Here is a 27,890-nt window from a genome sequence, read left to right as displayed (position 1 = left end):
TTTGCCTTGTCCCTGTGTTTGTAAGACACTGTGGAGAGGGAGCCAGAGTTAAGTCCCCAGAGTTCTGTAACCTTGAACGGATTCACAGAATCTCTTTGTGTTGTCCCTTTTCCTTTCTTCTCTTCTCTTCTCTTTTTTCTTTTGTTAAGTTTTGAGGCAGAATCTCTATATATAGTCCTGGTTGGCCTAGAACTATGTAGAACAATCCAACCTCAAAGTCACAGAGATCCCCCTGCCTCTGCCTCCCAAGTGCTGGGATTAAAGGCGTGCGCCACCTCACCTGACGGTTTCCAATTTTTGACCTACAAAAGGTGGGTAATGACTCCCCTGGCCTTGGTGGGTAACTGGTTTCCACAGGATGCTTAGTGCCAAGGGCCCTCTAGAAGGGTTCTTTCTCAGTCACGTTGATCATCTTGCTACCTAACCCCAACCCCTGCTCCTTCCCCCATTCCTCTCTGTTCCCTCTACTTTAGTCTGCTCATATCTGTGAGTCTATGCCCATCCCTCTCAAGCCCAACGCCTGGGGCTCCCCAGTTGGTGTCAGGCTGGAGTATCTGGGAGAGGCCCTAGGAGTGAGTGGGGACAGGAGTACCCCTGCCTGAGGAGGATGGGGTGGTGGCCTTCAGAGGTGCCTTTCTGACCCTGAGAGCCCGATTGACAGCTCAGGAGAAGGATGGGTATGGGTTTCTAGCTTCCCCGCAATCGCGTCACACAGACCCTTGTCAACATCTCTTCACCTAAGGGACAGCTCCTGGGCAAGGAAGGGAGTGCTGTCTACTCGGGCAGGCCCAGCCCAGGTGACCTTGTACAGTAAATGGCAAGCTCCAAGAGTGGTCCAGTCCTCCCCCAGATCTCACAGCAGGGCAAGGTGCCCTGGCTGGAATCCAGGATAAAGCTCATGAACCCTTTGTCACCATAGTTGACTTTCTCTAGGCCCTGCCCAACCCCAGCTCCTCTCTTAGCTGGCCACTCCTGGAGGGCAGAGCCTATATATAGAAGCCTTTAAACACTAAGATGCTTTGACAATTAAAATTCATAATTTATCCCTCAAATGGCCTGAGGTTGTGGGCTGGCCGGAAGGCTGGCAGCTCCTAAGACGGGGTGTGCTTGGGTCCAGTGGGCAGGGGCCTCCCTCCTTTGCACTCAGGGGCCAGATTCTTGACCAGGGTGCTTGGAGGTTGGCCCAACCCCACTTGTCCTAAAAGGCTTGTAGGTGAGCAGCCCAGGTGGTGCCCTCCAGCCAGCCTTGGCCCACAGGGAGGAGACTGGATTTCTCAGTGTGCCGGAGAGACAGGGCCGGTGGCCCACAGGCCAGGTGCTCCCCCACCCACAAACACATTGGTGTTCTCTGTGTGTTTTCTCTCTGTGTGTCACATACATACTCACACTGAGTCTTTCTCGGTCACATATATGCACATTGATGCTCTCTAGTATCCTCTCAGCTGAGCGCGTGCACAAACGCGCACACACACATACACACACACACACACACACACACAGAGAGGAAGAGAGAGAGAGAGAGAGAGAGAGAGAGAGAGAGAGAGAGAGAGAGAGAGAGAGAGAGAGAGAGAGAGAGAGAGACTGGGAACCTAGCAACTCTTTGCCAGAACTAAAAGCAAGAGGAAAATAAAGAATTATGCACAACAAAGGACATGACCTCAATTTTCTTCCAAGTTGATTTTTCTCTCCCCTGGGTGGGGGGAGGGTATAGCTAGAGGCGAGTGTCAGCCAGGAGGGGACACACTGGGCTGTTCCAGCCTGCCAAGGCATCACTGCTCTGGCAGCTCAGCCTGGTTGCTGACCCTCTCTCAGGGTCTCCTCCCCTGTGCCCAGGTGGCCTGCTCCTGGACTCTTCGCCTAGCCCTGCAGACTAACACTACCTTCCCCCATTAGCGCTCCTTCCTTATATACCATTATCAGCCATTCACACCTCAGCAGGCATGAGTCAGGTCAGCCAGAATGCAGTGTCTTGAAGGAGCCCAGGGACTGGGCCAGGATTTGGGCCAGGAGAATAGCCAACAGGAGTCCTGCACGCTTTCAGCTTGACCTGGCCACAAGCCACCTCCTCACCCTTGCTGTCCTCCTCACCTCTCTCCTCCCAGAATCCCTTCTCGAGCCTAGACTAGGTGTTGGAGGGTTGAATCCTAGCTAGTGTTTCAGGGGCCATCCCCACACTCGTGTGACTGACTAGTTGTTGTGGGAGAAGCTAGGGATACAGAGATGAAATCCAGCTCAGCATTTTAATCTGGGGGCCACAGAGAAATCTAGGAGGGAGCACTAGCATCGGTGCTCCAGAGAAGCCCCACAAGAGGGGAGGGGTGCCCACACCCACACAGCAACTGGGTGGTGAAGGCTGGGCAGACCTCTGGCATGGGTTGGGGGAGGAACCGGCAGGTAGATATCGAGTGTCCCTAGAAGGGCACCATACCCCCCCCAGCCCCTTGGTCCTAGCTGCCAGTGAGCAGGTACATGTAGCCGGTGCTATCATGCTACAACACGAACCCAGCAACACGGAGGCTGAAGGCAGAGACGCCTGGGAGCAGGGCTCCCGTTGAGAAGCCCAGACTTTGCCTGGCATCTGTTCTTTGGTGACCTGAGTTCCTCACTTTTGTTAGTCTGTCTGCCCACCTGAAGATGGTTAGCTGATCAAACCCTGTAGGGGTGGTGGTGAGAACAGGGTAGCTTAACAGACCCCCGTCTTACAACTGAACGCCACGCAATGTGAAGTAGAGCCAGATGGCTAGATTTTTTTGAGGGGTTTCACTGTGTCATGCAGGCTGGCCCGGAAGGCTCAGAGATCCACCTGCCTCTGCCTCTGAAGTGCTGGGATGTCACCAGGCCTGGACCACTCCCGTCCCTGTGCTGTCTCTCATCCATCGCCTGCTTCTTTCTGCCTCTTTATTCCTGCTTTCTCTTTTGCCTCCTCATCCTATGAAACCCCGTGTGCCTCTATTCTGTCATCCTTCTCTCTCTTGCTCTTGGTCTGTCACATGGTCCGTTATGGACAGTGTGTCTGGGCCTGAGCACTTTGGGGATTCCCTAGCCAGCATGCTTTGCCACAGACCCAGCTGTGGGAACATGACCTCGGGTCACCAGCCTTGTTCCCAGAGAGGAAGAATCCAGGCCACCTACCAGCCTAAGAATCTCAAGGCTTTGTTGCTCAGAGGCCCCAGGCCCTGCCTCATATAGCAAAAGCTCTGTACAAAAGTCATTCCTGGGGGGAGCGGAGACGACACAGGGGGACTGCCATCCCTGAGGAATGCTAAGTGGGAACACATGAAATCCTGGCACAGAGAGCCCAGCATAACTAAGCCCTCCACCCATGCTGCAGCTCACCCCAAATGAGGGGAGATTTGAGTTCAGACAAGGGCATGGATTCACGGACAGTCACTGGACACATGGCAGGTAACCCATCTACCGCAGGGCTGAACACCTGAACATGGCTCTCTGAGGACCAGCAGCTTCTCTCTTCCCCAGGAGACACTATAACAGAACACACACACCAGGCAGCCGACCCACCAGAAGGACAGAGCCCTGCTGCCTACGGGCTTCATGGCCTCATGCTGGCACAAGTGAGTTCCCTCCTTGGACCTTGGTTTCGCAACTGTAAAATGGGTGAGGAAGCCTCTTGAGACTCCAGGGTCCTGAGACAGTGTGTAAAGGGACTCCCCAGTGATAGTCCCTCCCCTTTTCTGAGCAGCCTCTAACTGGCTTGTGGGCCTGGCTCAGAGTTACACCCAAGTGCCACCAGACGATGCTGCCTATGGGACAACATGACCCCAGCTCATGCACAGGCAATCCCACACCCTTTCCTCTGCCACCAGATGTCCTCCCACCAGAGTCCCAGTGTGACTCTCCAGTCAGGAGAGCTGAGCAGGCAGGGATCGTCCCAGCCCTGATGAAACTTCAGGTCTCCAGCTCCCGCTCTGTCCCCAGCCTAGGATGTTTGGCTGTCCAGCTTAGAGTGTCAGTCCCCTGATGCTCTGAAACCCAGTGTCTGTTCAGTGAGGGTCGCAGGCCAGGAAGAGCAGGCATTGCCCAGGGCACTCGACAGGCTGACACAGAGGACTGCAAAGGACCAGTGTCAGGCAGCACTGTCTGAGCCAGGCCATGTCTGCCCTGGGACACAAGGGAAGGTGTCGGCAACCACCCATCCCTACTGCAGACAGTTCAGAGGTTCGTCTTGAACTAAACTGATGGCTCAGCTGCCTCCCTGACCCTGCTTTGGGGAAGACTCAGGCTGCTGCAGGGTCTGGGCATCATGCCCTGGGCACTACAATCCACTGCCTGCCACCTGCCTGTCTTTGATGTTTATTTTCTTTGTATTTATTGTTCCAATTTTGAATTCTTGCCCTCATGAGAAGCCCTTCAGGGGGGCAAGGACCCGAATTAAAACACTGATTAAAAAGCATAAAACACCGTGGAGGGTACAGCCTTAGATTGCTGAGCCCTGCAGGTGAGTTGCATAGCCCACTTAGCAGCCCGGGCGACCCTTTCAGACCCCCTACATGTTATACTGACAAGGACCCTGTGGGGGTGCGAGTCTAGGAACCTATAACCAAGATGTTCTGCTGTCTGTTATGCTGGTGTGCACAGGCACCCTTCCTCTCAGGGCCTTAGGTTTCCCTACCTTTCGGGACAGCCATCTGTAAAAGACGGAGAAGGATGTGCTGAGGATGTGCTAAGTCTGTAAAATGCTTGCCACGCAAACAGGAGGTCCGCTCTCCAGAACTCACATAAAATGTCAAGTACAGTGATGTTCACCTATAATCCCAGAACTGGGGAAGCAGAGACAGGGATCCCTAGAGCTTGCAGGTCAGCCCATCTAGCCCAACTGGTGAGCTCCAGACTCAGTGAGAAGCGCTGTGTCAAAAACTACAGTGAAAATGATAGAGGAAGACATCTGATGTTGACCTCTGGCCTCCACACGCGTGCCCCACACACGCACATGTGCTCTCACAGAAGTCGTAAAAACAAGGCAATTCAGAGGGTGTGTACATGGAGCTCTCCTGACCTCATAGCGCATGGCCATTGTTCTCCGGTGAACTGCCTGGCTTGGGGTGGTAGCTCTACAGGGCAAGACTGCCCGGCTTTTCCTCCAACATTTAAAAATACCTGAGGTTTCATTGTTCCGTGGGCCTGCACCAAGGTCAGCCCCAGCAGAGGGGTTTCCACTGCCTATAACAACTCCCTCTTGATCATGTGTTGCCTCCCGCAGAACGTTCACCAACGTGTGTCCTTGAGCACGTCACTATAGCAGGTGAGACAGATGGAGCTGGGACAGTGGCGGTGTGGCCCAGAGTTGAGCATACATCGCATGGTGACCAGAGAGCATGTTTCCCTCTTTGTTCAGCTGCCAGGATGGTCCCCTCTATTCTTTATGCAGGGCAGACATTATGGCATTGTCCCCAGCTGCTTGCCATCCTCTTGTGCCTTAACTTTTCTCTCAGTTGGTCCAACTGTCATTTGGAATGGGGTGAGCCACACAGCAATCACATGCCACTGCTAGGAAGAATCAAGTGTGTCTGTGTCGTAGTAGGCAAGTGATGACATCTTAGTGACTCAGGGAGGACTTCTTGGAGGAGGTGGCCTTCGGGGTAGAAGGCTGGAAAGGCAGCTGGGACCGTTCTCCAAAGGGAGACAGGTGCTATGCACGTGTGCAAGAAGGGTTTGTCAACATCTCAGGGTCCTTATGCCTCCCTTCTCTCTTCTCCAGCCGCCTCTGGCAGCTCCCAGGCTAGCCCAGGCCTGAGATGGGTACTAAAAGTCCTGTTCACCTCTTGAAGCCCCCGGCCTCACACGCACACCAGCCCCAGCTGCTGGCCCAATTACTTATTGATCGCCTGTCAGGATGTTTGCTTTTCTGGTGGGTCACTGGAGCGTGTGTGTCTGTGGAAAACGGTCCTGTGGGGGCAGGGTAGGGAGATGCTCAGACACAGAAGAATCTGGAGAGAGAATGAGGGGGAGGGAGGAGGAGGGGGACAAAACCCTTGGGGATAACAAAACTGTGCAGATTCCATAACATGTCAATGACACCATGAGTTCTCTCTGGTTAATCAGTCACTTAGTCGATCAACAACCAGGAAATACCTGTCAGTTCCTGAAGACCAGCAGAGCATTTGAAAGTGTGAGGTGCCAGAGCTTGATCCAAATTGGTCCCTGCTACTGGTTGAGTGGCAGTCACAGTCTCTCGGAGCCTCAGTTGCCTTACTAGTTGACATGGATGACAGCTATGACACATTGTGGCTTGAAGGCAGAGGCTGTGTCAAGGGGTGGGAAGAGCCCAAAGTGGGCACAGATGGGATTCCCAAGCCTGGCCTCCCAGGCTTGCAATAGGTTCCACAGGGCCATGGGCATAGGACTGGGTTGCAGCAGTACAGCCTACTAGGGCCAGAGGCAAGGGCGATGAGCATTGTAGCGCTTTCATCCCACTGGAGGCAGAAGGCTGCAGTGGGCCACTGCATTGGTGCATCGCCGAAGGCCTCTTGGCTCCTCCCCACCCCATCTCCAGGCTAGTTTCCCCAGAGGGAGCAGAAGGGAAGGCAGACAGCACCAGGAACGGCAGATCTATGCAGGGCTCACTCCACTTGGAACCCTCAGCAGTCTCCCCCATCTCTCTGCCACCTCCCACCGAGTTCAGCATGTCTTAGGACCCAGCTTTAACCAGTCTCGTATGCTCAGTGCGAAGCGTGGGTGGGCACATGTAAGATGCCTATTCTAGTCTTAGCGGTCAGACCAGTAACTGGAGGAGCCTGGTGGTGGGGAGAGGTGATGGGAACCCAGAGAGGCAAATGGATGGGACCTCTGAAGGGGGAGTCCTTCATCTTGGGAATCACGTAAGTCTTCTCAGGTTTAGCTGGGTCTTCAAAACAGGATTTCTACAGTCTAGAGAAGCAACATTCTTGGAAGGATGGCAAGGTTACAGCCGGGATGCAGGCAACACTCATGCCTTGGGTTGAGTAGCTGATCTGATGATCAGGGTTAGGTCCTTGTAGAAGAGGTAGTCCAGGGCTCACAGGACCCACGGGGCCCCAGGTGAGATCTTCAGATACAGAGGCTTCTTACTGGGTACCAGCTTCTGGATAATGTCCCATCCTGGAGCAGATTTAGTACCTTCTACAGGTACTCAAGGTTTGTAGGCCATCCAGGATGCAAGGGGCAGAGTTGGGTGGAACGTATCATGGTGACTGCCAGGGTAGAGCGCCCAGCAGCCTAAGGAGCTGGTCTCCCTTCCCTCTGAGGACTACTCCCAGAAACCTGGCCTTGAGCCCTTTAAGCCTCAGTGAATCAAGACTGACTTTATTGCTGATGGGGCTCTGAATGAGTTGAGACTCAGGACATGCCTAGAGTAAACTGTCTGTGACCCTTAAAGGGGACTGCCCTGCCCGCCTCTGCATCCTTTCCACCTGGGATGGGGGTGAGGTGGGGTCCAGCCAAGCACTGCTGCTCACTACCACCTCTGTCCTGTGCTTGCTTCTGGCTGCAGGTGAGCGAGAGGATGCTGGTGGGGGGCGTGAGAAGCATGCCCAGCCCCCTCCTGGCCTGCTGGCAGCCCATCCTCCTGCTAGTATTGGGCTCCGTGCTATCAGGCTCTGCCACAGGCTGCCCGCCCCGTTGCGAGTGCTCAGCACAGGACCGAGCAGTGCTCTGCCACCGGAAGCGCTTTGTAGCGGTGCCTGAGGGCATCCCCACGGAGACTCGCCTGCTGGACCTGGGCAAAAACCGCATCAAGACGCTCAACCAGGACGAGTTCGCCAGCTTCCCACACCTGGAGGAGCTGGAGCTCAATGAGAACATCGTGAGCGCCGTGGAGCCTGGCGCCTTCAATAACCTCTTCAACCTGCGGACGCTGGGGCTGCGCAGCAACCGCCTGAAGCTCATCCCGCTGGGTGTCTTCACCGGCCTCAGCAACCTGACCAAGCTGGACATCAGTGAGAACAAGATTGTCATCCTGCTGGACTACATGTTCCAAGACCTATACAACCTCAAGTCGCTGGAGGTTGGTGACAACGACCTCGTCTACATCTCCCATCGAGCCTTCAGCGGCCTCAACAGCCTGGAGCAGCTGACTCTGGAGAAATGCAATCTGACCTCCATCCCCACTGAGGCACTCTCCCACCTGCATGGCCTCATCGTCCTGCGGCTACGGCATCTCAACATCAACGCCATCAGGGACTACTCCTTCAAGAGGCTGTATCGACTCAAGGTCTTAGAGATCTCCCACTGGCCCTACCTGGATACCATGACCCCCAACTGCCTCTATGGCCTCAACCTGACTTCCCTGTCCATCACGCACTGCAACCTGACCGCCGTACCCTATCTGGCCGTTCGCCACCTGGTCTATCTCCGCTTCCTCAATCTTTCCTACAACCCCATCGGTACCATCGAGGGCTCCATGCTGCATGAGCTGCTGCGGTTGCAGGAGATCCAGCTGGTGGGTGGGCAGCTAGCCGTGGTGGAGCCCTATGCGTTTCGTGGGCTCAACTACCTACGTGTGCTCAATGTCTCTGGTAACCAGCTGACCACCCTGGAGGAGTCGGCCTTCCATTCGGTGGGCAATCTGGAGACACTCATCCTGGACTCCAATCCACTGGCCTGTGACTGCCGGCTGTTGTGGGTGTTCCGGCGCCGCTGGCGGCTCAACTTCAACAGGCAGCAACCCACCTGCGCCACACCTGAGTTCGTCCAGGGCAAGGAGTTCAAGGACTTTCCAGATGTACTTCTACCCAACTACTTCACCTGCCGCCGGGCCCACATCCGGGACCGCAAGGCACAGCAGGTGTTTGTAGATGAGGGCCACACGGTGCAGTTTGTGTGCCGGGCGGATGGCGACCCTCCACCAGCCATCCTTTGGCTCTCACCGCGCAAGCACTTGGTCTCGGCTAAGAGCAATGGGCGGCTCACAGTCTTCCCTGATGGCACGCTGGAGGTGCGCTACGCCCAGGTACAGGACAACGGCACGTACCTGTGCATCGCGGCCAATGCTGGCGGCAACGACTCCATGCCTGCCCACCTGCATGTGCGCAGCTACTCGCCCGACTGGCCCCATCAGCCTAACAAGACGTTCGCCTTCATCTCCAACCAGCCAGGCGAGGGAGAGGCCAACAGCACCCGCGCCACCGTGCCTTTCCCCTTCGACATCAAGACACTCATCATCGCCACCACCATGGGCTTCATCTCCTTCCTGGGCGTTGTTCTCTTCTGCCTGGTGCTGCTGTTTCTCTGGAGCCGGGGCAAAGGCAACACAAAGCACAACATCGAAATTGAGTATGTGCCCCGGAAATCGGACGCAGGCATCAGCTCTGCTGATGCACCCCGCAAGTTCAACATGAAGATGATATGAGGGCGGGCGGGGTTGGGCGCAGGGACCCCCAGGGGAACACTGGGCAGGGAAAGAGCTGGGTTGCTGCCCGCTCACTACCAGGCCTTCCCACCTCCTCCCTGCCCTCCTCGCCCACTCTCCCCCCCTCCCCCACGTGCCCCTGCTGCCTCGCCAGCCCTCACCGCCTGCTCTCCTTCTACCAGGACTTCAGAAGGCCAGGCCTGAGGACCCCACCTGCACAGGGGCCAGAGTTGACAGTCGAAAGCCGAGGAACCAACACGCGGCAGAGTCAATAATTCAATTAAAAAAAAAGTTACAAACTTCCTCTGTAACTTGGGTTTCAATAATTATGGATTTTTATGAAAACTTGAAATAATAAAAAGAAAAAAACTATTTCCAATAGCTAGTCGGAATGCAAACTTTTGACGTCCTGATGGCCCCAGGGCCGCCTTCCAACTCAGTTTCTTGTTTCCTCTTCCTCCTCCTCCTCTTCCTCCTTTCTCTTCTCTTCCCCTGTGGGGAGGGATCACTCAGGAAAACAGGGAAGGAGATTCCAGCCCCACCCTCTGGCCCACTCTGCTAGGCACCGTTTGGAGCTCCAGGACCCAGCTCTAGCTGGCTTTTTGCAGGAAGTAGGGGAGGGGACAGGACCGCCCAGTGTGGGCGGGGCCTGTCTGCTGGCTGCCAGGCAGCACTGCCAAGGGGAGGTAGGGCCAGGCTCGGGTGTGGCTGAAACTGGGACGGGCTGGGGTCCTCTTGGGGGAACAGCAGTCAGTGGAAAGAGTCAGGAGCCAGAGGCAGGCCTGAGTCTTCTCCTCTGGTCCCAGCTCTGCTGCTCACTGTTGTGTGACCTCAAGCAGGTCACTAGCTCTCTCTGGGCCTCAGTCTTCACATCTGTACAAATGGGAACATTATCCCTGCCCTGCCTACCTCACAGGGCTGTTGTGAGGAATTGATGAGATGATGTATGTGAAACACTTTGTAATCTGTAAAGCGCTGTGCACATGTGTGTGGGTGACTGCTCTCATTATGGTCATTATTCTCTCACCGTGTGATGGGATCCCCTTGGGGTCAGGGCTGGGGAAGGGGAAGCTCTTGGGCTCCCATAGGCTCCTCCTAGGATGCTGTCTGGGTTGGAGAGTCGGGGCTTTAGCTCCACAGAGCATGGTAGGAGGCCCCCTAGACAGAGGCCAGCTTTGACTTGGCTGTGGACCGATATTAGGAGTGCCAGCTCTCTCCAAGTCTTATATTCACAACCATTTATTGACTATCTGCTACTTCCTGTGTAGAGTCCTCAGGGTAGCAGGCACTCCGGGGCACTCTGGAGACGGTCTGTCACCCAGCTTTACCAGTCCTTCCACCAGGCCATGCTCTGGGCCTATCCTGGGGTTGGCAGGGTCTCTTGGATTTGGATCTGGGACCCCACTGCCCATGAGCTGACCAGGAGAGCCAGATAGTAACCTCCACCTGAACCTTACTGTTCAAACCAAATCTAAATGCTCCCAACTCAGCCATGGAGAGGGCTGCCCCCGGCAATAGAGCTACAAGATAGTGGCAATTTGTCACTTTCCTAGAAAGAATCCTTGGGCCCTGTCTGAAAAGCTAACTGCAGCTCAGTCGTCAGACCTAGTACTCAGCACACCTCATGTCTGTGGGCAGGGAGGGCGTGGGTCAGAGACACCTGGCCTCTCCACTCCAAGCGGGTGTGTCCTCCTATGGGCAGCTCCTGTTCAGCCCTCTGTGGGTTCAGGGTTTCCTGCCTCCCGAGACCAAGGGGCACAGACCCAGCTGATGAAGGACAGAGAGCAAAGGGAGGTCAATCCTCAGTATCAAGAAACTGCCAGAATGCAGCTTATCCAAGGGCTCCCACCTCCAAGCCAAGTCCTGGGGGTGGGCAGCATATCTGGTGAGAAAGCCTGGGATGAACACTCAGTCCTTTACTCATTCATTCATTCCCTCATTCATTCATTCAGTCATTTCTCAGGCATCATTGCCATGACTCTGCTCCCTGCTTGGCTGGTGTCTAAGGCCACCTTGCCCCAACCTGTTCTCCCAACCACTGCCCAAGACTGCCCTGGTTCTGGACAAGGCTTGAGCCTCTGGTGACCTCCTGCAGGACTCAGTGAGGATTCCCAGAGGAAGCTTAGGCAGGTAGTTACAAGGTTCTGAGGTCCAAGGTCAGGTCTGTGTTCAAGTTCTAATTCTGTCACTCACCAGCTAAGCAGGATTATCCTCTAAGCCTCAGTTCCTCGCCTTCGAATAAAGGTACCTTTTTTTTTTTTGAGTCAGGCTTCACTATGTAACCCTAGCTGGCCTGGAACTCACAGATCTACTTGCCTCTGCCTCCTGAGTGCTGGGTTAAAGATGTGTGCCACCGTGCCTAGCCTTGATCTTACTGCTTTTGCTGTTAAGAAGGCGCAAATGAGGACGAGGTATGTTTGATGTCTGGTACAGTGGTGGTAATGCTGATCAAATGTAGCTCTTGTGCACACACAGAGGATGAGGACCAGGTATAGCAGTAGCTTAGTTGAAAAACAGTCAGCTTCCGAGTGACAGGACCAGAGTCTGCTTCCAGACTCTCAGAACCACAGCCTTCTCAGCCTGGCTCAGGGCTTCTCAGCCATACAGGGACAAGAGAACTCAATGGACAACCAGAGAGGCTGGGGTGTGTAGGGTCTTTGGCATGTAAGTGGTCTGCATCCAAGATGATAGTCATATTGCATGAGGCTTCAAGAGCTCTGCAGGCCTGCCATCTCCTGAGAGAGACCAGAGCCCAGGCTCTCTGCCACCCAGTCTGGAGGCTGAGCAGGTACACCATTCTTCCTCTCCAGAGACTGCATATGGAATTGTCACATGATCTCTGGGAGGCCTCGGGTGCTGCGAGAGTAATAGGGCCAAGGTGCTAATTTACTCCTGGCTACTGGGACAGAAGTGACTCCCATGGAAACCCGGGGACATGAGAAAATTCCTAGTTGCCACCAGGTTAGACAGAGTCAGTTGGGGAGAGGAGTGCCCAGGGTCATAGGGCAGGGTTGATTGGTCTGGAAGCTTCTTTTCACTGTGGAAGGTGTTTTGTAGAAGTGGGCACTTGTCTACACCATTGCCATACGTCTTGCTAGGGCTCACGGAGCATCCTGGGATGTCTGGCTGGGGAGTCTACTTCTCCATGCCCCTTAGCCTCTGAAAGGGACACAGGAGCAGTGGAGACCCCCACCAAGGATACGCAGACACTGGCCTGGAAGCTGAACCCAAAGGAAGGCAGAATCAGACTTTCTGGCCCCCTGCACCCTATCATAATCCTGGGGTCCTGGTCTGCACCTGTAGCCCTGCAGGGGTGTCCTGCCGTCCCAAATGTGGGGGAGAGCAGTGCTGTGCCCAGCTAACCTTTCCACCTGGGACCAAGGGAAGAAGTGGTAAGAAGCCACTGGGGTAGAGAGGACAAGATCTGGAATCCTGAGTGTCCACCCATTTTCCAGGGGACTGAACCAAAGTCACTTCCAGGAGCAGGGCATGGCAGAAAGATGATGGGACCACCCACACAAAGCAAATGGACTAGGCCAAGCTGACATCCAAGAGATAAGCCCTAGATGGTACAGCAAGCTCTTCTTTCTATTTACCCCTGAAATGTCAGTAGAGGCTCAGAGAGGGAGAGTAACGCACCAGAGTCACACAGTAGAGGCAGGTAGATAATGGGCTTTAGAGTCAGGCTGACTTTGGTTCAAAACCCATTACCACTGTGACCCATGCACTAAATGGGGTCTAGAATCCTATTTTAGGGTGCCTTGGAATACAAAGATCATGTTGTATGATTTTGGGACACTGGTGGTTACTGTGATTAGCCTGATGGGCACGCAGGGGAGATGGCTGAACCCAGGAGCTGGCATGTCGGGGACTTTGTAGGACTTGGTGGGCTGGGTTAGAAGCCAAGCTGGTCATCCCTTCCACAGTGCTCCTGGAGGCCTAACTGTGGGAGGGGTAGGAACATGACCACTAGTCTCTCTGCTTGGACAGAACAAGCGAACCCAGGGCCCTGAAGGACTCATGTTTGTGAGTGTGGATGAGGGCTACAGACAACAAAGGAAAGAAGCAGGCCTTTGACTGGCATCAGGGTCCCTAGGGGAGCTCTGTCACTAGCTGGTCAAGAGGCTTTGAGACCCTAGCACAAGAGGACAGAGGCTAGTATGAAGCTCCATGGCAGAGTGCTCATGTAGCACGAACAAGGCCCTGGGTCCAATCCCTGGTACCACCTGTAAGTGTGGCGGCACATACCTGTAATCCCTGGAGCACAGGTATGGGGGATCTAGAGTTCAAATCATCCTCAACTATGTAGTGAGTTCAAGGCCAGCCTGGGGTGGATAAAAAACCCACAAAACCAAGGACAGCACAGACCCACCAGGGAGTGTGTACCCTCCTGCGATAACAGCCCATATAAGACAGAGAGTCACTCCCTGACTCCCACTTGCTCTTAGGAAATCTCCAGCCCCAGCCTCCTTCCTAGTATGGCTTATTAGAGTCTCCCATCTCTTCATTCATAGTCCCAAAGGAAACGAATCTGATTGGTCACCTACCAGCCAGTGCCTTGGCTGCCTCCGAGTAAGGTGCTCATCTCTTGTCCAATCAGCTGTGGCGAAGGAGTTGCAGAGGCCAAATTTGGGTAAAGAAGTCACAGAAGGGCGAAGGGGTGGGTGGGGGTAGAATCTCCTGTTTCTGCACAACTACCCCCAAAACTTAGCGGTTTAGAGCCACAACCAGGTACTGGTATTCTCCCTTCTGGAACTAGGGCAGAAGGCCTATTCCTGCCCTGTGGGACGTCTACCAGGGAGACTTGACTAGGACTAAAAGACTCAGAGTAGTTTGTGACCATGTCTCTCACCTTATCAAGGGACAACTGGCTTCTGCTTCCACATAGTCTGTCCAGACTAACATAACATCTTCTTGGAGGTGTCCCTCTATCATAGTGTAACAGAAGCCACTAAGTGTCTTGACGCCTGGGCTAGAATGTTCCACGTGAACATCTGGGCTCCTTCTGCTGTCCAGGCACGTCACAGGCTCTTCAGCTAAGGGGAGGCGAGCAGAGCCTGACAGGAAGAGCTGCATGCTCATACTAGAAGACGAGCAGGACATGAAGGGTGCTACGTCTCGGAAGTTACCCTCTCCTGGAACAACTACAGTCCCTTTGTCCTTGGAGGATGCATCCGTTGGTGTAGAGGCCTCTACAGTTTGCTCAGGAGTAGGGGACTCTGAGAGTGACGATAAATGCAGGGACCATAGAGAGCTGAGACTGACTGACTCTGCTGTCCCCTGGTACAGTGTCCTTTCTGGAACAGGCTGCAGCAGGGGCGGGGCCAGTAATCCCTGCAGCCACAGTTTAACTAGGGTACAAGCCGCCCCTGTGTCTTCTTCTTTAATCCCTCTCCAAAGAAGTTCTAACATATTCCCTCGAAGAGGTAAACATGGAAGGCTGCAGGGGGGCGGGGACACCACGGATGGACGGATGGACACTGACTCCCAGGCCCATCTCAAGGTTGGTTTGAAAGCCAGGACTCATTTTGAACCACTCCCAACTCATGCTTCCCATCCATGAAGTGGGCACAGCGACACCACATCCAGCAGTCTCTCTTTCATGGATGAATGAGGTGTTGGTGGCAAGCATGCTACAGTGTAGGTAGGTGAACACAGTGTGTGTGAGCACCCATGGTCAATACCTGTGCCAGTTAACTTTCCTAGACCACCCTGCACCTCTGTAGAATATAGAACTCTGATCAGAATACAAGGCATAAGGCTTAGCACCTGTTCCAAAGGCCTGGCAATCTGGCCTTGTCATCTGCTGGTAGCCATGTAGTGCAGTCCTAGTGGTCAGCGCATTCCCCAGGAGTCTGCTTGCTCAGCCTGCAAAGGGATTTATGGCCTCCTGTAATGACATAATCTGCATTCCCCAACCCTGGCTGCTACTATGCCAGGGAGGCCTGGGGAGGCCTCTGGAGACACAGAGACTGAGGGCCGCCCCAGCACAATCCCAGACCCTCTCTTCCCTTCCCCCAGTTCCTTTAGGTGCAGCCTTCATACCCATCAGGAACACCAACAGGGACCACAGTCCGGTTCTCTGAGCATCCTCTTCAGCTCCAGCCTTGCTCCGCAGCCCCTCTGTATGTACTGTGGGGACACCTTCCTGGGACCACTGTTGCAGAATAATCCAGGGAACAAGAGGAGGGGTCAAAGGAGGAGAAGGGCAGACAGGAGGGGGCCAAAGGAGGGGAAGGGCAGGCGGGGGTTGGGGGGGCAGAGGAGGGGAAGGGCAGGCAGGGGGGCCAGAGGAGGGGAAGGGCAGGCAGGGGGGCCAGAGGAGGGGAAGGGCAGGCGGGGAGGTGGGGAGGGTGGGGGTTCCTCTTTGAGACCATCTCTTGTCCACACAGAGCCCAGGGCTCAGCAGCACTGAAGTGGTGGTCGACCTGTTTTGACAATGAGAAACCAAAGTCTCAAAGGGGCCCAGCCGCTGCCCAGGGTTGCAGAGTGGCACCATGATGCTACGGAAAGCAGAAAGCCCTCTGCATTCCCATTGTGTGGATGAGGGACGTGACAGGGCCTAGGTCACACGGTGAGTCATTCAGCAATAGCCCCTGCTCTGATTCAAGCTGAACCAGGAAGTGGCCACAAGGAGGCCACCACCACAGCCTGCGGGGGGGGAAACTTTCCCACAAGACATACAAGGTCAGGCAAGTGGGGGGAGGGGGCAGCTGGAGGCCCTGACTTTGTTCTGACTTGCAGACATTTACATAGCTCGTTAAAAAAATATGGCGTCGTAAAGAGAGACATGGGCACAGTAAAGTTGGCCCTCCATTACCTGCCAGTTCCACAGCCTCATAAGGGACGCTCCAAGGACACGTGGAAAAAAGCTGGGTGGAAATGGATCTGCATCTACAGCAGCACCCATTGCCGGAGGGCAAGGCTGTCCAGGCTCTGTCTCTGTTGTGCCCTGTCCAAGGCCCAGCACTAGAAGTACTTTGTGGGGTGACCTCGTACAAGTTCCTAAACATCTCTGAACCTGTCTTTCCCAAGAGCCTGAGAGAAACCAACACCATCTGGGCCATCTACCCCTTTCCAGATTCCAACTTCTTTCCTGACCTCATTGAGATCCCATCACACTTAAGCCTGACCTGCCTATGAAGGCAGAAGCAACAATTACAACCTCTCCAGTAGATGGACTATTTGTGGCCCATAAGCTCACCTGCAGGATAGCGTGCTACCTTGATAGCATGCTACCTGGAATAACAGGGAACCTGTGGCCCTCTACCTGCCCCAGCCCTGGTGCCCCTTCTGGCCCATTTCCCACACTGCTTCAAAGGCTGCTCAGAGCAGAGGGCCTAGAGGCGTTTCGTCTGGACAGCTTCTCACATACCTTGGAGGTCTCCTTACCCACTCCTGTGTCGTCTTCCTCCAAAACCTACTAATCATCTACCACCTGGGACAAGTCCCGCCCCTCTGCGTCCCCTTCCCATACTGCTGAGGTGAGGTGGGGGCCAGATGAGCTTGCTTGTAAGAAGCATCTAGGGTCTTCTGGTCACTGGTGAGTGCGGGTAGCGCCCCCGCAGGGAGCAGGGTGGGTAGCAGGCCCTACAGCCAGAGCCAGGGCTGGGACCTGGCTGGCCAAGAGCCAGGAGAACAACTTTTGCCTTTCTTGTGTGGGGCAGCTGGAAAGGACAGGGACACTGCAAGGTTGATGGGTCTCTGTAGTCACCCAGGCAGAAAGGACTTCTAGAGGTGTGGGTTAGGTGACCTGTCCTATGGTGAGGACATGAGCAGAAGAGACTGGCAGGATGGCTTCCCAGGCCTCAGCTGGGTCCCACAAAAGCAGGTTTCTCACCTCTGGGGCACCATGGGGGGGGGTCTCACCTGAGGACGGCATTGTACTAGCTATGAAGCCCAGAGTCCCACCAGCAGAGGCAGGTTAGGGTATAGTAACCATTCATGTAGAATGGGGGCCGGGGGGTCTTCTCAAAGGGTCCCAGACCCTCAGCTCCAAGTCCCCTGGTTTAAAATGAAAACCTACTTGAGTGCTTTGTCCTTGCTTTTGAGATCTCCCTGTGTGAGAGAGTCTTCCTTCCTATTGGCGTGTGATGCTTCTGTGGACAGGACAGGTGTGGGGTGATGGCTAGGTAAGCTGAGGCACGATGTTTGCTAGCGGATTGTCTGGGCAATGAGGACAAGAGTGACACATTTCACAGTTTAAGGAGGGAGGTACTAGGGGAGGCAGAGTTCAAAGTGAGTTTGCACACACACGTACCCCACACCAGCAAATACACGTGCACAACAGAGAACTCACATCTGTACAGCCTCCCATTCTCCCACACTGACAGGACAGCAGAACACACACACACACACACACACACCATTTGCATACATGGTAGCCTTAGCCTAGAGCCTCCTCATTCTTACCCTCAGAGCCTGGGACAACCAATGAGTGCACTCCAAGCACTGTTTCCTAGGCAACCAGCCTGAGCTGCCTGGCTATGCTAGGAGGGGCTTCGCTGGGGCATGGTCATGGGGATCCCACGCATACACTGCCTTTTGGACCTGTGTGCCATGGCCCCCTTTCTTAAAAGGTTGGGAGCCCGAGGGCTGAAGGTAAAGGTGGCTCAGGAACGCCAGGCTAAAGTGAGCCACGATGGTGCTGAACAGGTGAGCTTGGAACAGGTGAGTATCCTAGCCAGAGAAACCATGGCTCCCCAACTCTCCCCTGACTGTGTATACCCGCACATGCATGTGCTCACACACACACACATGCACACAGACATGCATTTTTTATGGCAATCTTCAGTTCGTGATCTAGGCTCTTCCATAAACGAATTCCCTAATTTTGGATCCGCTAACATGGGGACCAGGTGAGACCAGACCTTGAGTTTTCTGACCCGCTGAAATATAGCATATCAGGAAGTTGGGCTGGGTGTAGGGTTTAAGAGCACAGGGTCTGCAGCCAAGAGAGCTGGGTCCAAATCTTGGCTCTGCCACCAGCCAGCTGTGTGACTGTGGCAAGCTGCCCATTCAGCTTGTGAGGAGTGAATTAGATCGTGCCTTCGAGGCCTTTAGAGCTGGGTCTGGCACAGAATAAGTGGCCAATAAATGTTTGCCCCTACTGTTATGAATCGTGCAGAGTCCCACAGCTTTCAGTGCCCAGTCTTGTTTTCAAAGTGTGCAGAACAACCATGGGCCACTAAAGCAGGGGCCTCATAGGCACATGAGGAGCATCTGTCCCTGCTACACATTCAGAGCTCTCCCAACACCAGGTGCCCTGCACAAAGAAGAGATTTGTCCCATTGGGGTAAAGTTAGCCATCCTGATTGCCATTTTCCTATGACTGGACAAGCGTGCACGCTCTCCTTCTATTGAAAGCAAGCACGATTTCTACCAGGTTCATAGGCCAGGCTCTGCATGCTAGCACATTCTCTATTTCATGACCCATTGCCTCCAGCTCCAGGAAGATGGACCTGCTCCTGCCAGAAGGAGAAGTTGTTCCCCACCTAAGAAGGCACTGGCTATAGGATGAGGTTTTAGACCCTCCCGTTCCATATCCAGTCTGGATCTGTACACCTGCCCACGACAGTGCATGCCTATACTCATCCTGGATGGTCCCCAGAGTCAGGCACTAGCTCAACCCAGCTGTCATTCCCGTGTGACCCTGGTTAGCCTCTCCTTGAGGTTTCCCCATCTAGAAAATGGGACATTGCTTGCTCTGGAACAGTTCTTCCTCCTTTCCTTCCCCACTGAGTCCCTACTTCAACCAGTCACAGAGAAGCACAGGGGATATTAGGAAGAACATGATGAGCAGAGTCTCTACCCTTCGGGAGCTTGGGGCAGGGGTGGTGGCAGGAGCAGGGGGACAGCCAGTGGCTCATAGGAAACACTGAAAAATGTAGGGAGATGGCTGGGAAAATAGCTGAGTTGGTAAAATACTTGTTACACAATCATGAAGCCCTGATTTTAATCCCCAGAACCTGCACACACACGCACACACACACACACACACACACACACACACACACACACACAAAAAAAAACCTAAAGCAATGAGACACATGTAACCCACTTGACCTCTGGCCTACACACACACACACACACACACACACACACTCAACTGGAGATAAGAGCACTGAACACTGTGAGAAATCAAAATCACACAGGACAAGGTGGGAGCCCTGTGGGTCACAGTGTTCTGTGGCCTGTCAATTAGCTATGGATTGGGACCCCAATCAGGCAGAGGGAGCCTTGTACATAGACTGTGCCTCTTTCCTCTACTGCTGCTACCTTCCGGGGACACAGGCCCAAAGCAGTTTCCCCAGTGGTCAGCCCCCCTGGCCCTGCTCTCATGTCCTATGTCACTCTGGGGGACAGGCAAGCAGCAGCCCCCCACTCCTTTATCACAGCAGGACCTGCCCTCGGCTCTGCTTTACATAATTGGCTTCTGGTGAGATCGGTGGGAAGTGATTTGGCACATCAGCTTAAGCCTCAGTTCTGCTCTAATCTGCCGGCACCCTGAGGCACATTACCGCTCTTCTCAGCAAAAAAAAAAAGAAATGAAGATCATGGCTCTCTGTTACAGGACTGTTGGCAAACTTGGATAGCATGTCCAGGAAAGGAACCAGGCTTGTGAGATGTGCCCAGTAGGTGCCAGCTGCTGTGCTACAGTTGGCTCTTCTGGAAAAGGAGTGAGAGCCCTAGGCTGCTCTGTGTTAACCACCAGGGCTGTCTGTGTTCCCATGCTACTTGACTGCTAGAACAGCAACCCATTTGCAGACGGCTCTGACTGGGGGCGGGGTGGATGGAGGGTGCCCTGTGGAACAGAGGCTCTGGAAAGCCTAGGCCAGTCTGAACCGGGAAAGGGATGTGCGTTCTCTTTCACCTTGGCTCAGCTTGTGGCTGCTCAGAGCTCAGGTCACCTGTCCCTCTCTGTAGAGCTGCCCAGTCAGGGGATGCATGGCTGCGCTTGTTACCCTGAAATGGCAACCTCAGCTTCCCCAGTCCCCCAGGACAACTCACCAGCTTTTGTGTTTAGCTGTCGACTCCCAGAGGGAGCTGTCAGGTCAGGGTTAGGTCCAATCAGCCAGGACAGACCAGGTGACAGTCAAGGCTTCCTCTTCTGGGCTGTGGGAAGGACAAAGTCTTGAAGTAGGAATGTGGGTGGAATAAGAATGAGACCACATACACACACACACACACACACACACACACACACACACATACACACGCACACACATGGTCTGCGACTAGGTTCCAGCTGCCCGTTGGAGTCACAGGTACCTTTAAACAGACACACACACCCTTGGCTCTTTCCTAGACCACTGGTGTTTGGAATGTGCAGACAATGTTCAAGGCTACTGTTAACCGCTTTCCCATGCCCACTCCCTCACTGCTGACAGCCATTCCTCTGGTCTCATTCAGGCCACTCTCATTGCCTAAGTCAGTGTTACCCGAGCAGCCCTAGAACATGTGGTGAGAACACAGATTTCCCAGGCCAGGCCTACCCCTACAAGATCAGAGTACATGCAGAGGACTTTCCCCCCACCGCATCACTACACTAGGCATGCAATTCAGTCATAGAGGGAAGTCAGCCCGAGCCAGCATAACATCAGTTTGGAGCCCATCACTGTAGATTTGTCGGCAATAGAGGTCAATTAGTTCTCTCTGCTCCTCCTCTTGGCCTGATCCCACCGCACCCCATTCCTGTGCTACAAAAACAGAAAGGACAGCACTTGTTCTATCTGATCACATGGTCTCAGTTCTGGAGGTGTGTGCCTCCCCCACCCCCTGACCATGCGGGGTGAGTGGGAACTGCAGTCTGGTAGGACCCCCTCCTCTAGTCATGGCTGGTTTAAGAGAGGGCTCCCGACCCACTCTGAACTGGTCATATCCACTTGTCCCTACTGTTGAGAATCATCACCTGCCCTAACCTCCTGCAGCTCAGAACCCTTGTCTGGGATGTTTGAACTTGGTTTTGTCAAGAGGGAGGCTGGGGAAGGTGTGTAAGTCACAACAAGTCCTGCCTCTAACTTTCAGACCCTGGAGGAGCTAAGGCCAGCAAGGGAATGTCCCAAGAAATGGAGCATTGGTTCTGTTCTCCTCAGTGGTCCCCTAGCCTGCCTCTCAGTGGGCTTCAGGTCTGTAGGACACAGCAGAATTCCTGACTTAGTTACCATATATATCATGGGTGAGTGGCCTCTTCAACCTTCCCAAATAACTCAATTTCTTGTCATCTTGCTCAGTCAGGCTCTGTCCCAGGGCCAGTATCCCTGGAAGGAACATAAGATCACAGTGACATGTTAAGAAACATGATTGCACAGCTGGGCAGTAATGGCGCACACCTTTAATCCCAGCACTCGGGAAGCAGAGGCAGGCGGATCTCTGTGAGTTCAAGACTGGGTTGGACCGACAGCCTCCAAAACAATACAGAGAAACCCTGTCTCGTAAAAACCAAAAAAAAAAAAAAGAAGAAGAAGAAGAAGAAACATGATTGCAGCCGAGCATTGGTGATGCACATCTTTAAACCCAGCACTTGGGAGGCAGAGGCAGGCGGATCTCTGTGAGTTCGAGACCAGCCTGGTCTACAAGAGCTAGCTCCAGGACAGCCTCCAAAGCTACAGAGAAACCCTGTCTCGGAAAAAAAAACCCACAAAAACAAAAAGAAAGGAAGGAAGGAAGGAAGGAAGGAAGGAAGGAAGGAAGGAAGGAAGCAGAGAACTGACTCTTACGAAGTCCTCTGACCTCCATGCCCACTGTAGCATATGCTACCTCCTTCTCCAATGATAACAACAACAGCAATGATGGTTTTTTGTGACAGGATTTTATCCTGTGGCCCTGACTAACCTGGGGCTCTCTTTGTAGACCAGGCACAGAACTCTGCCTGCCTCTGTCTCCCCAGCGCTGAGAATAAAGGTATGTGCCACAAGGCCCAGCAATAACACATTTAAAAAAATCTCGGTCAGGCAGTGGCGCAGGCCTTTAATCCCTGCACTCAGAAGGCAGAGATAGGCAGATCTCCATGAGTTCCAGGCCAGCCTGGTCTCCAAAGCGAGCTCCAGGACAGCCAGGACTGTTACCCAGAGAAACTCTGTCTCGAAAAACTAAAACAAACAAACAAACTCTTAATTCTCCAGCTTTCCTCTCCCAATCTGGAAACCACCAGGGTGGGGGAGGGGGTCTCCGCTTGGGAGCCGGTTACCTCTGTACCCCAGTTCCACTCTTCTCCAGACACCTCAATCTCAGCTCCAAGCTTCTAACCAAATCTCTAAGGCTCCCAGAGTGCAAAGTCCTACGATATACATTATGATTGGCTGAATTCAGTCAGGTGACATCAATCTGGCCCAATCAGGTAAGGCTAAGGGTCCAAGGAAAGCTAGCTGTTCCTACCTGGCTGGGGAGAAAGGAGAGTTGATCTGCAGGGCCAGGAGTCCCCCCCCCCTGCTTTAATCATTTAGTCCTCCAGGGAGCACAGGCCTCAGAAAGCCCCACACTATGCACTAGAACTTGACACCATGGTAGAACAAATGTCCTCGAAGTCCTGCTTTTTCCGAGTGCTGATTCTCATCGGGTGAGGAAGAATGGAGGTCTTGGCCAGGGATTCACTTGGTTCGGCCAGCAGGGCCTAGTGGCTGCTGAGGGACCGGCAGAGGTGACCCTCACACTCAGGCACCAGCTGCAAGCCTGATCTGCATCCTGTCCAGATATTTCCAGTAAATAAACACTGACGCTTTTGATATCATGTTAATTTCACAGGCGGCCGCTCTGCTGACAGTCTCCACACTCTGCCGGCGCCTCTTGTCAGTTCTATACTCACAAGCAGACAGCAGCCTGCTCACAGGCCACCCCACATACAGTCAAATACAAATGCAGCCTTGCAGCTGGGCAAGCTGGCACAGTCCTATAATCCCAGCACCCAGGAAGACGAGGCAGGAGGATTGCTGTGAGTTTGAAGTCAATTTAGGGTAAGAGTTAAGACTGTCCCCATTATTTTTTTTAAAGAAGAGGAGGAGGAGGAGGAAAAGAAAAGCAAATGAGACACTCAAAACTATCATGAAACAATGAGCGCCATGGTACCCAGGCTGTGGAAAAACAGCCCTGGACAGAGACTTCAGCATCTCCTGGGGGCAAGGACCAGGCTGCAGGGCTTGGTAGTGTGGTCTCGGCTGTCTCTCTACTTTCCTGGGCCTTGGTTTTTTACATCTGTGAAATGGGATTAATATTTCAACACTTCTTGGGATCCTGTCCAAAAGCCCAGGCAACTCCTGCCTCTTAAAACCTCTCTGTAGGCAACCCAGAAAGCCCACTGAAGTGATCGTCTGGCTTTGGTTTCAAGCAAAGACTTGATACCACGATGCCCATGGAGAAGCCGAGGCTTACTGCAGACAGGAATTGGTGCCATAGCCAGAAACAGGAGCTGAACCAAGCAAGGCAGGATAGAATCCCGCTTCTGCCCCTTCAGCACTGTCAGCTTTGTAAGCCAGGACCATATGGTCAAAGGAATGGAAGGGCGGGGCTCCTACCTTGTCCTAAGTCTAACACAGCCAACCCCATGGGCATTATTTGTTTCAGGTCTCTGTGTGTGTGTGTGTGTGTGTGTGTGTGTGTGTGTGTGTGTGTGTGTGTGTGTGTGCGCGCGTGTGCGCGCGCGCATAGCCATGAGATCCCACACATATGCATGAATTATTCTCTTCCAGGCTGGCTTGGGATCACTTCTAGATAGCATCTCTTTTTGGTGCTTCCGGCCCCCACTGTCAGTCAGGAGTCCTGGGCTTCCTCCTAACCTCTCCTGATGCTGCCTTACCTGTGGCAGCAAAGGGAGATGAAAAGCAGGAAACGCTGGAAAAGACTGAAGTTTACCCCAAGTGTCCACAGTGACGTCACTTCAATCACCCACCCCGTGAATAGAGGCTTCACCAGCGTGAAGGGATGCATGCGGGAAGGCGCTGCAGCCCAGGGGTGGCGACAGGCGCAGGAGACAACACCTCCTCAGCCTCAGATTCTGTTCAGGGGCGCTCACATGACCATCTCCTGTGGGGGCAGGGCTTCTAGGCGCCTGCATACCAGCTAACACCCACGCACTCCTGGCGCCTGCTCCAGCTCAATAAAGACTCGTTAATGGACTAAAGTGAGTTAGAGTCATTAACACTGTTATCAAAGGCGGCAGTGGCTGCCCCAAAGGTCCAGCTCTCTCAGTCTGTGGAGCTTGTGCAAGACCTTCACTCCCCTGAGCCATAGGTCTCTTACTCAAAACCTTCCCAGCCCCAAAGGTTTCCCATCGTTTGGCCAATGTTATTCCCCACTCTGAGTTCAGCATTCAAGTCCTCCCCACCCAACTCCCTCCCCAGCTGCCCCTATAGATGTCCACCTACGCAAGAGGATTCTGAAGTTCAAGTGCAGTTCTGTCTCCAACCCTTTCATCCACATTCTCCTCTGGGTAGGCTCTCCCTCACCCCTGTGCACTCAGACTGCCCTAAAACGTTGTGGCAAGACTGGGAGAGCACTTGCCTACATGCTGCTCCTGACCCATCTCTATTCCTTTTCTTTCTTTTTTTTTTTTAAGACATGATCTGCTTGTAACACAGACATGATCTGGTCTCAAAGTCTGTATAGTCAAGGATGAACTTGGATTTCTGATGCCCTGCTTTCACCTCTGGGGTGTAGAGATTGCAGGCATATGGTACCACACCTGACTTATGCACCACTGGAGGTCAAACACAGGGATGCATGCATTGCTAGGTAAGCACTCTCCCAGCTTCGCTAGGCCCCAGCTATACTTATGTTGGGCAAATAGCTGGAGTTGATTTCTATCAGTGTTTTTAAAAAGAGTACTTTTCAGATGGTTCTGTTGTGCCTAAATTCTGAACCCCAGAATCATGAAGAGGCCCATTTCGATGCAAAAGCAAAGACTCTTTTATTGTAGATGTTTAACGAGCTAACCCCATTAGCTTGGGCCCTTCACCCCACCACCATGGCAGATGGCTGGAGAAAGACCCCAAGCAACCTCGAGGCAGGGACCTTAAAGGGCAGCGTAAGGGGAGTGTCTAGGGGTTATGAAACAGCCTCAGGATTGGTGCGCTTCCAGGTTTGGGTGACCTGCCCTGTGTTGATTGGTCAACTGGTTGTTATGGCCCATAGGCCCTCCCAGGGCGGTTGCTATGTTCTGCAGGTCACTGTTATGCCCACCCATAGCTGTAAAGCACAGCCTTTGCCATGAGGAGGGGATCTGACCTTAGTGACCAGGACAGGAGCAGCAAAGTCATGCAAGCACATGTTAGCCTGTAATGGCTGCTAAAATGGGGGACTGGTTACTACAGTTCAGCATATAAAGATGCTTGCCACCAAGTGGGAAGATTTGAGTTCAATCCCTGGAGCCCACTTGACAGAAGGAGAGAACCAACTCCCAAAGCTGGTCCTCTGACCTCCTCACACACGCCATGCCATGTACATACTCCCCCCCCACCCACTCACACACACACACACACACACACACAGAGAGAGAGAGAGAGAGAGAGAGAGAGAGAGAGAGAGAGAGAGAACACAGAATGAATAAATAAAGCATAATAATTTTTAAAGTGCTCAAGTCACCTCCCCCAGCAGAGTGGTCTCCTTCATTGTGCCATCTGCAGGAACCACCTAATAGGTTTTCTGTACCCCAATAATAGGTTTCTCCTCTGGTGCAGTAAGCCAGATCAAGCTGAATTAAAAAGGTAAAAGACCAAGTTTATTCTGAGCAAAGCAACTCCTGGGTAGTTCCTCCAGCCCCCAGAGATTGAGGCAGGGAAAAAAAAATCACATGGCTGATGTAAAGGAGGGAGCTTGAATACGTGCAGGGTGATGACGTCTGCCACAGGCTAGGTTTGCACCCAACTATAATGCTTTGGGCAGGAATTGGGCAGCCAGCAACTTCAGGGGAGGAGCTGCCACAATCCCCAGGATTGGGGAACTAGACTTTTTGGTGGTTTTTCTGAGAGGCCAGGGTTTGGAGAGAGAGAAATAGGGTTGAGCTGGTGATTCCAGTCAAACACCCCAACCTTCTTTGGTATACGTGCCTCTGTTTAAATCTGGGTACTTCTCGTTGACGTGATATGGCGTGAGGGGGGGCGGGGGAGTTGGAAGTTGGTGGGCTCATATTCAGCCAGAGGTATGGGTGAAGAATCATTCGGTTAACTGCCATCCTGGAGACCTCAGGAATCTGTTCTGGGAGGAAGTGGAGAAGGTAAGTGATTTGGCACATCAGCTTACAAGCTAGCCCAGGGAAGAGTAAAGACTGACAGTAAGAATGGAACGGAGATATGCCCTGGATGTATTGACAGTTTGTGGATTGACTCAATATTAGTTTCCACCAGGCCAGATTCCTTGATACAGTAACAGCACTCTTTCCCCAAGAACATGTAGGTGTCTTTAAAACAGCTGGGACAGATTTACACCTTGGTGTCTAACTAAGCAAAGGCTATAGCTTTGAGTTAAAAGGTATGAACCTTCTTCTTGTGTCTAGAGAGCCTGGATTTAGCCTGATGAAACACACCTCTCTCTAAGTCTACACTTAGAAAACAACTTGAGGAATTTTCAAATCTTGAACTTGTGACTGGATAGTAAATAGCCAGTGCTCTATCAGTTTTTCAGAGCTCCATTTATCAACGCTAAAACTCGGAAGCTCCGAAATCCCAGCATGATAGTAGCCTAGAAAGGGCGCAGAAGTCAGAAGCATCTTTACACACCTTAAGTAATTTTCCGTGTTCCTTTAGTTGCATCCGAAGCCTGTGTATCCTTTTCTGTGAAGTCTGTGAGCAAGACAAACCTGTCTGTATTTTTGACAAGAAACGTAATGAGCTACCAAGATGGTTGTAGCCTTGGGGGGGGGTGCTGGGGAGCTGTTAAACTGGTGAAGATCTGTACCCTAGTCATCAAAAAACATCAGATCAGGGAAGGATAAATGTCACCTGAATAAGCAGGAGTGAAACAAGACTTACCAGCTACCAAGACAGCTACCCCAGGTTCCTCCATGACTGTTGGGGACAGAAACTCTGACAGACTCTCCTGTGGAATAGGGACTTGGGGGGACGGGGTTTTGCACAGTTGAGGTGAAAGGCAGTTTTCTCCACTCCATGACTGGACTTGCTACATTTAAAGCAAACTTCAGATAGAAATTCTTTTGTGTCCATCCTTTTCCTTTGGAGCTGATAGAGGTGCTGCCAGAGGCTGGCATGTCTCTATCACAAAAAGCTTTTTTATTAAACATTTTGAATGTCATATTTTCAGAGCTCTGAAGCGTTTGAGGACCATTATCTGTGAGGTTTATCTAAACTAGACAAAAGTTGTTTGTTTCTAGTTACTTGTTTTAGGTTTAGCTTTTAGAATATCTGAGAAGATAAGTTTGAACATATCAAAGAAGTTGACCCTTTACAAGGTGACTGATGGTTAACTTGTACATCTTGTAAACTTAGGATTTTATAGTTTTAGCCCTGTTAAGGTTAGCCTTAAAAAATAACAACTTCTAAATGGAAGCTATTTTAACATCAAGATAATACTTTTAACTCATGAGCACAGTCCACAAAGA

At 52.9% G+C, this 27,890-nt stretch overlaps 1 protein-coding gene and 1 long non-coding RNA gene across 9 annotated transcripts in view; one reads left to right on the top strand and one right to left on the bottom strand.

Moving 5' to 3' along the window:
- Lingo1 (leucine rich repeat and Ig domain containing 1) overlaps positions 1 to 10,331 on the top strand; it is a 181,200-nt gene extending 170,869 nt beyond the window's left edge. For all 8 annotated transcript variants that reach the window (XM_013112963.3, XM_040729781.1, XM_013112964.3 and 5 more), the window contains one exon: positions 7,487 to 10,331. In XM_013112963.3, the coding sequence (XP_012968417.1) occupies positions 7,499 to 9,343 (1,845 nt within the window). In that variant the 5' untranslated portion in view covers positions 7,487 to 7,498 and the 3' untranslated portion in view covers positions 9,344 to 10,331. The remainder of the gene's footprint in view (positions 1 to 7,486) is intronic.
- A 15,701-nt stretch (positions 10,332 to 26,032) lies between these two features.
- LOC121133566 lies at positions 26,033 to 27,126 on the bottom strand. Its single transcript, XR_005870451.1, has 2 exons — positions 27,052 to 27,126; positions 26,033 to 26,525 (listed from the first exon to the last, which is right to left on the bottom strand). It is a non-coding gene; the product is annotated as an uncharacterized LOC121133566 (long non-coding RNA).
- Positions 27,127 to 27,890: the final 764 nt, after the last annotated feature.

This window comes from Mesocricetus auratus, unplaced genomic scaffold (genome assembly GCF_017639785.1).
Source record: "Mesocricetus auratus isolate SY011 unplaced genomic scaffold, BCM_Maur_2.0 Super-Scaffold_100022, whole genome shotgun sequence".
In the NCBI taxonomy this organism is placed as follows: Eukaryota; Metazoa; Chordata; class Mammalia; order Rodentia; family Cricetidae; genus Mesocricetus; species Mesocricetus auratus.
This window is presented reverse-complemented; position numbering and strand designations above follow the sequence as displayed.